This window comes from Gymnoscopelus braueri, assembly GCF_963280865.1.
Source record: "Gymnoscopelus braueri genome assembly, chromosome: 5".
Taxonomy (NCBI): Eukaryota; Metazoa; Chordata; class Actinopteri; order Myctophiformes; family Myctophidae; genus Gymnoscopelus; species Gymnoscopelus braueri.
The window spans coordinates 47,842,072-47,850,753 of NC_137606.1; the positions used below are offsets into that span (position 1 = coordinate 47,842,072).

At 38.5% G+C, this 8,682-nt stretch overlaps 1 protein-coding gene across 2 annotated transcripts; it reads left to right on the forward strand.

Annotated features, from left to right (window-relative positions):
• Positions 1–761: 761 nt before the first annotated feature.
• Positions 762–8,168, forward strand: LOC308085427 (uncharacterized protein). Of its 2 annotated transcripts, XM_080428580.1 has the most exons (11): positions 762–937; positions 1,367–1,681; positions 2,343–2,396; positions 2,475–2,528; positions 2,618–2,635; positions 2,830–2,946; positions 3,070–3,094; positions 3,472–3,512; positions 4,122–4,172; positions 4,756–4,868; positions 7,800–8,168. In XM_080428580.1, exons 1-11 carry the CDS (start codon positions 889–891, stop codon positions 8,028–8,030), a joined length of 1,068 nt encoding a protein of 355 aa, XP_080284706.1. In that variant the 5' UTR covers positions 762–888; the 3' UTR covers positions 8,031–8,168. The 2 variants fall into 2 exon arrangements, with proteins under 2 accessions (XP_080284706.1, XP_080284707.1); XM_080428581.1 differs by lacking the exon at positions 2,618–2,635.
• The last annotated feature ends 514 nt before the right edge of the window (positions 8,169–8,682 follow it).

Here is an 8,682-nt window from a genome sequence, read left to right on the forward strand (position 1 = left end):
TCCACCCGACGGTACGGTAGGTCCGTAGGTCCGTGGCTCAAATGCCGAAATATATAATGGACCTTGATATGAAAAGGGTTGAAAACCACAGATCCACAAAGGAAAGTAGTCTGCAAATCCACAAGAATGGAGATAATCCAACATAAGGACTAACAGGCTGTCAAAGGAATATGTGCCAGTGTGGCAGGCCAGCCTGGTGACAGGCAGGCAGGCGCTGTTCAGACCTTGTTCAACAATCTGATGGTCGCCAGGTGGAAGCTGTTCAGAAATCTGGTGGTCTTGCCGTTGCCAATGCCCCTTATGTGTATTTAATATTGTGCCTTCTTGTTATCTGGCTTTTGTTTTCCTTGTTTCATTCTCTATTATTTACCCTTATAATTATGTTTTCGTACAAAAAATAAGTTCACCCACTCTTTTACACTCTGTTAATATTGTGCCTTCTTGTTATCTGGCTTTTGTTTTCCTTGTTTCATTCTCTATTATTTACCCTTATAATTATGTTCGTGTACAAAAAAGAAATTCACCCACTATTTTACACTCTTGTGACAAACTTGTGACGTGACAAATGAAGTTGAATTTGAAGTTGCTATATCTGTTTTGTATCAATGAAATGTTTTTCCATCATATTTGATGCTAGCATATGATTAGCTGGCCTGTAAAGCAGTCAGGTGTAATGTATGGAAATCTCCCACCATCTTATCACCAACCACATCCTCACCACTTCCTGTGTTTCTTACCCTACGCGGGCACATGCAGCAGAACATAGGCACATCACACATGCAGGTGTTAACGACACACATTAGTGAAAGATATATTGAAGAGTTACTACTTACTTACTTACTTATTTACTTACTTATATTCAACAGTAGAAATCAGGAGCATTAAGCAATGACAGCCTCACTCTGCTTCACATTGCTCCTTCTTTGTGGGACTCAAGGTAAGACTTCAAAGTATTCTTGCCTGTAGATTCAAATCATTGATAAGAAAACTTGTGTTTAATTTGTGTTGAGATATGGTACAGTATGTACTACATATAATAATGCAACACCATGCAGACTTCCAACATATCCTACTAAAATAACACTAAGCACCTACAGTACTATAGGGCTGCAACTGCAGCAATCAATGTACTTACTTTTTATTTATCAATTTAATAATTGAGAAATATGTTTTTTAATATAATTTGTTTTATTTTTTATGTATCACTATTCGCTATTTGTACTATTTAAAATAATTGTTAAAAAGAAAAAGCGAAATAAAAAATCCCCCAAAAGTAATTATTTATATTAAAATTGATTATTATATATATATTCTTTTTTGCACCCCTAATTTGCTACACTTTAAGCATACATTATTGTTATTGCAGGTTTTGCAACCTGCTTGGAAATCATGACTGTGGTAGTGGGGGATCCACTTAGATTGAACTGCTCTTACGAGTGCTCCTCTGGATTTGTTCGTGGCTGCTGGAGAAAAGAACGAGACACGAGGAAACCCTGCCTGTCTCTTCCTTCTACCATTCATCAACCGAGATTGATCAACCAAAGCAGTTGCACAGTATCATATTATGTGTCAAGGGTGTCCATGAAAGATCTAAAGGACAACTATACGTGTTACACAGTGAAAGTAGATGACCCAAAGCTCCGACAACATATACAACGTGTGGTTTATCTTCAGCCTAAAGGTAGAGAGACTTACAGTAGTAGGTTGTATCTCTTGTCTTTATCCAGTGTTGGAAAAAGTACTAAAATGAAAATACTTCAGTAAAAGTATCAATACTGCAATGCAGAAATACTACTACTACTACTACTAAAAAGTAAAAGTCCGGAATTCAAAGTGTACTTGAGTAAAAGCACATGGTATCAGAATGTCCTTAAAGTACCATAAGTAAAAGTACTCGTTATGCAGAAGGTCCCATTTCACAAGTTTTCAAATGTATAAAATGTGTAAAAATCGTTTGAAATTAGCAGATCTACAAGCTCACAACGCGTCGCTTCCGCGACGCGTTGTGAGCTTGTAGATCGGCTATTTTCAAATTGCCAAAGTTTAAATTGGGCTGAAGCGGTTTTGTAATAATAATCAAAATCTACAAAGTAACTAGTTATTAAAGTTTTCAAATAATTGTAGTGGAGTAAAAGTACAATATTTGCCTCTGAGATGTAGTGGAGTAGAAGTAAAAGTAAAAGTATTGCAAATAGGAAATACTCCAGTAAAGTAAAAGTACCTCAAAATTGTACATAAGTACAGCACTTGAGTACATGTACTTAGTTACTTTCCACCACTGTCTTTATCAATAAACAGCACAATAGGTAATTGCATTGAAACTGTTGTTCTATCATCACCAGCTTCTCCAAGTCCAATAAAGCCTGTCCCCGACCGGACAGCTGTCCCTAAGACAGGTGAGAATCCAAGACAACGGTCATACATGCAAAAAAATATGTTCATATCTCTCATGTAATTTCTTTCTATGTTTCTAGTATCTTCTCCAGGAGACCATAACCCTAACTGGACATTCCCCCCTACGGGTGCAGGTGAGCCTTAGGACATTGGTCATTATGTACAAAAATGTACGCAAAAAATGTATGGCTATTGGCTAACATCATATTTTCTATGTTCTCAGCTCCTGCAGAACCCTCAGGTGAGGGTGAAAGGATATCATCTGTGTCTATATATGTCACTATGTATTTTGATACCAATACTCTTGTACTCCTGTATAATACAGGACTTATTCTTGTAACAGTAGGGAGAGTATTTCTACATTGTGGTATTACAATTTTTTCAAAATATCACTGCTGTGCCATGTTGATTTGTCATTTCAATACATGTCAACAGGAGAGTTCAGTGGAATCAAAGTGTTGGCAGCTGTTACTATATCTGCAGCCATGGTTCTGGCAGCGCTGGCTGTTTACTTGTGCATGAGCCGAAACAGACAGAGGCGGAACACTAAAGGTGATTACAGCCGCCCACGTATACTATGAATAGTAAACAGACATAACCTTAAATCCAGACTCACAATAAGAGAAAGATGTGTGTATTCATGGTTGTTTTAATCATATATTATGTGCATTCCAGGGGAGCCTGTTCTTTCCCTTTCAGAGTAAGTTAATAATTTATATACTGTACTGTAAGTGAGTGAAATTAAATACGGCTAACAGTGAGTAACAATTATGATCATTTTCTGGACAGTATTACTTAGATTTACTATATTATATAATATATCAGTGGTTCTTAACCTGTGGGTCGGGACCCATATGGTTTTGGGGGGTAAATAGCTGATCTACAAGCTCACAACGCCTCGCTTTGCGAGGCGCTGTGAGCTTGTAGATCGTCTATTTTCACAATATGTATCTGTGGGACCGAAAATGTAATGCCTTAACTCCTACATTCCAAGTACTTAGGTTGAGAACCTCTGTAATATATTACTGAATGTATTATTGTACTTAAACTGTGTTCCTTTGAACAACATCTTTCCAGCTCATCCATGGATTCTCGGCCGGTCCTCTCTCCAACTAAGGGTAAACATTTTGTAATGATACAACGTTGTATTTCACAGTGATGTTAGAAGTTCTAAATTGTTTTACTTATGTAAAAGTATCAATATCCTATTGTAGAAATAGGCTGTTACAAGTACAAGTTTGATATTACATTTTTTCTTGAGCAAAAATACTAAAGTATTGGCATCAAAATGTACTTAAAAGTACCAAAAGTAAAAGTACTCATTATGCAGAAGGTCCCATTTCACAATTTTTCAAATGTATAAAATGTATTAGAAATCCTTTGAAAATAGCAGATCTACAAGCTTACAACCCGTCGCAAGGCGACGCATTGTGAGCTTGTAGAGCGGCTATTTTCATTTGCCAAAGTATATATTTAGGTCTGAAGTGGTTTTGGAATAATAATCAAAATCTACAAAGTAACTAAAGTTTTCAAACAATTGTGGTGGAGTAAAAGTACAATATTTGCCTTTGAGATGTAGTGGAGTAGAAGTTAAATTATTGAAAATTGGAAGTACTTCAATAAAGAAAAAATACCTCAAAATTGTACTTGAGTACAGTTACTTTCCACCACTGGTATTTCATAGATATTTTGCTGCTCAAACTGACGGTTTTCTATTAAATCTACAGGGCCAACGTCAGCGAAATGTGAAAAGGTGACACTGAGAATTCCTACACCAGGTTAGATGATGTTCATTAAAATCACCATAGTGTGTTGTTGCCTCTCTGACTACAAGACACATGCGTGATTTATACTTGGTTGTGGTGTCGCACACCGATAATAGCAGCTCTACAAGCTTGCAGATCTGCTATTTTCCGGTGTGTGCGACACTGGCACAAAACTATAAATCAGAGGTTCTCAAAGTTGGGTCTACTCTGGGGTCTTTCCATGGGTTCCAGGGGTCCTCAGCAAAATGTGTTAATATAGCATCAAAATCAGTTTAACTAGGCCTACTTGAACCCCTTTTTATTCTTTGGCTATTAAAGAAATAGCCGATCTACAAGCTCACAACGTGTTGCAATGCGTGTTGTGAGCTTGTAACTCTGCTATTTTATTTTAAAAAATTATTAAATATTGAAAACTTTTGAATAAGTTCGCAAAAACACGTTTGCAACAAACTTTGACACAAATCTTCTCCTGGCACAATATATTTTCAGATGGAGGTCAAGGGCCAAAATCCAAATCAATTTGTGGTTGTTTGACATGAAAAAAGGTTTGACAACTACTGCTATAAATCTGCACTATTTGCATTGTTTTTGTCAGACAGTCAGAGTGATACAGAGGTTCCGTATGCTGACATCATGATCGCAGTCCGTGGGGCCAGTTCACCAGAGCTCACTCAGGTCTGCTACTTGACTACTGGAGATCCAACGGAGGTGAGGGAACACATTTAGGGTGCAACAGTTCATCTAACTAATTAATTTAATTGATAAAAAAAAAAAACACAATTTAGTAAAATAATTGATTAATAATCAATTGGGCAGGTCATTATAGGCGAAAAGTTGTCATGATGCAATACATTGTGAGCTTGTAGATCTGCTATTTTCAGCATATTTGAATTATATTATATATAATTATATTATTTTAGCATAACAATGTTTGTATAAATAACACAAGTGGTTACTTGATTTGTTGATATACATACGTTTTTGTAATTAATATATATATAAATATATAAATATATTTTTGCATTTGTTTCCATAAATCAGTGCTACTGAACACCCTTTACGCAGTTTACGGTCTGTGTAAATATTGAACCAATGAAAAGTATTAAAAAGCCCATCTGACAAAACCAGCTAACTCCATTGGATCCTCAAACCATAGATATAGAAACCTAGATACCTCATTGGCCTCAGCAGTTCATTGGAGCGACCTGTATCGCAATACAAAGCTCTGGCGGCCGCCATAGAAGGCAAACTGCCACTCAAAGTCCCTACTGGCCAATCACAGCGCGTTGACTACTGGCCAATCACAGCAAGTCTAACTGACTTTTGCTGCGCGGCTGCCTCTTACAAAAAGACACAACCCCACCTGCCTCTGATTGGCCTACCGAAAGACCCCTTCTGTGACGCACGCGGATGCTTGCCTTCTTTAAAATGGCGCCCGAAATACAGCTGCCTCAGAGCCGGAAGAGGCGTCTACCTTTATATGTCTATGCCTCAAACTGTCTGCTAAACCAGCTAACTCCACCAAACGGGGGTGGAGTTTTGCAGGTTTTGCTTACTCCAGGCTCCACCCCCTTTTGACCTCCAACCTCATTGAGAGCTTGGAGGTCCATTCAGCTGTTCTTATCAATGATGAACAAAACCTCCTAACTCCACTTTTTGTTTTGTTTTTGTCATTTCCTGAAAAATGAACATTTTGGAGTTAGCTGGTTTCTGCCCGACAGCAGAGATATATAACAAACTTCTAAATCAACAAAGTAACCGATAGGATAATCGCTAAGAAAATTATCTATAGTTGCAGTGCGGGATTCAAACGCAAGCCTCCCATGTAAAAGACTAGACAACTACCGCTCAGACAGTGGAGTGCAGTCCTTGACCATGTGTAGTTTATTGGACTTCATTAAGATAGTAGGTAAGCGGAGAGGGAAGGCGGTAGGTAGGAGGAGCAATTTGTAACTCTTTTTTTGAAAAGTCAGTATTACTAACTCCACCTTTTGTCTACTTTCTTCCTTATCTTTCCTCTTCATTCTAAACTGCCTCCCTGATGGCTTAGAAGTCAGAGACAGACACATATTATGCTTTAAAAGAAATGTCTATAAAAACTGTCTCCTTAATTACCTCTTCTTTCTAAATTGTCCCTTGATGGCTTTGAACTTCGTATTGGTTAACAGACGGGCATGCAGTGCGCTCACCCACGGTCCACACCTGCCTTATACCGCACGCACGCACGCACACACACACACACACACACACACACACACACACACACACACACACACACACACTTTGACCTAAATTCTGACTAATTATTATAATAAACACAAGACATTAATACACACATGTTTGTTCTCTTTGTTGGAGCAAAATAAGCAACATGTGACTCACCAGCTGGCCGACCTTCTTCAGGGGGCGTGGCGTCGAGCAAAGAACTTAATAGACCCCTTAACTGACGATGTCACACTGATAAGAACCAGTATGCGTGCAACCAGTATGCGCGCAATGAAACCCATTCTGTCAGGTCTCACTAGCCAACACACTAGAGGGGTCGCACCCCGAAACAACAGGTTGGGTCGGAAATTGATTGCGTGAAACAATCACCTGTGCATCCAGTCTCAATGTTGGTAAACAAATAATTGGTAATCCAATAAAACACGAATAGGACTACTGGCTGTGGCTGCCTATACTAGGCTACATCAAATGTTAATTCAAATATAGGCTACTTAAAGAATAATAATAATAATAAATAAAACACCTCTTGAGATGAAAATCACTGGTTCTTGTCTTAAGTTGCGTTCACTCCACGTGACCTCGAGTTCCGGAAAGTTCCGGCCAATAGCAATAGGAATGTAGGCCTATTGTAGGCGGGACAAAGTAGCAAGTGACAGACGCACCATAAAATAGCAGATCTACAAGCATCGCATCTGTGACGCAGCTTGCAAATCTGCTATTTTTGGAGCGCGACACCGTTCAAGTGACGAAGCATATAGATAGCGAGATAGCTAGATAGATAGATAGATAGATAGATAGATAGATAGATAGATAGATAGATTATTATCATCACTTAAGACCATTTTCCAAGTATTATTCTTTTTACATTTTGGGGGAAATATAGCCAATTTTACATCGAAGTGCCCACTTTTCCTTTGTGGCCACTGGCCACTCTGTTCACGGTTTTGCTATGATTTATCAGTTTCAAGGCTCAGCCAAGGGATTTCTTACATAGGCCTATGGCTGTGATTTATATAAATTAACACTGAGGGTTTTTTGCCACTATGATGTATCAGTTTCAAAGCTCAGCCAAGGGATTTGCTACATGAGTCCAGTGGTGGAAAGTAACTGAGTAGCCTACATTTACTCAAGTAGCCTTCACTGTATTTCCAATTTTCAATACTTTTACTTCTACTCCATTTCATCTCGGGCAAATATTGTATAGTTTTACTCCACTACAATTATTCGAAAATGTTAATTGCTGGTTACTTTGAAGATTTAGATAATTATTACAAAACATACAAACCACTTCAGCCTATAGCCTACTTTGGCTATTTGAAAATAGCTGGTACAAGCTCACAACGCATCGCTTGAAACATGTGAGTAGCCTACTTCTACTCCAACACATGAGTCTGATTTGTATTTCCCCTCCAGATGTGGAGGGAGCAGGCATCATGTCTCAGTCCCATTCCCAGGACATCAGGAGGAGGACAGTGTCCCCTGCAGACATGCCGTTCTGCAGACAGGCTGCATGTCCACCCTAGAGAGACAGACAGGCTGCATGTCCACCCCAGAGAGACAGACAGGCTGCATGTCCACCCCAGAGAGACTGTCACCCGGAAAATGAGCACCAACTCCGAGTATGCTGTCATCACCTATTCTTAAATAAAAGATCATAACGGAAAGTCTGGGATCGGTTTGCCTTGATAGGCTAGGTCAAAATATATTCATTTGTAGTCCTACAAATTAACATGGTTTTAATTATATTTGTTTTATTAAGAAGTGTGTTTGTCTTTTGTTCCGTTTTCCAATTAAAAAATAAGTTTGACATTGTCCGTGTCTATTTTGTGGTGAATGGAATGAGCCTCGTCTGTACCCGTCGTTGTATTCAGTTGCGTTGTAGCCCTGATACATGACTGTCATATCATAACAGTCATGGATGAACTTCAACCTGGTGTTTGCACTTTGTTCATTTACGACCTGTACATCTACATACACGTTTATATTTCAAATATAAAGTGATTAATTTATGGCCACGGATCTTAAAATTGTGTACGGGTCTTCAAAAGTACCCGTATCATCCGTATTATTTAATAAAAAAGCATTTTAATCCGATAGGTGGCCATTTTCTCTGTACTTTTGCCTAATGCTTTCAACAACGCGACCTCTCGGTTGGGAGGTGTATTGCACTCTGATACATTATGAGAAAATGGCCACCAATTGGATTAAAATGCTTTTAATTTAATAATACGGAAGATACGGGTATGTCTGAGGCCCGTACATAATTTTAACATAAGTGGCCATGAGGTAAGCAATT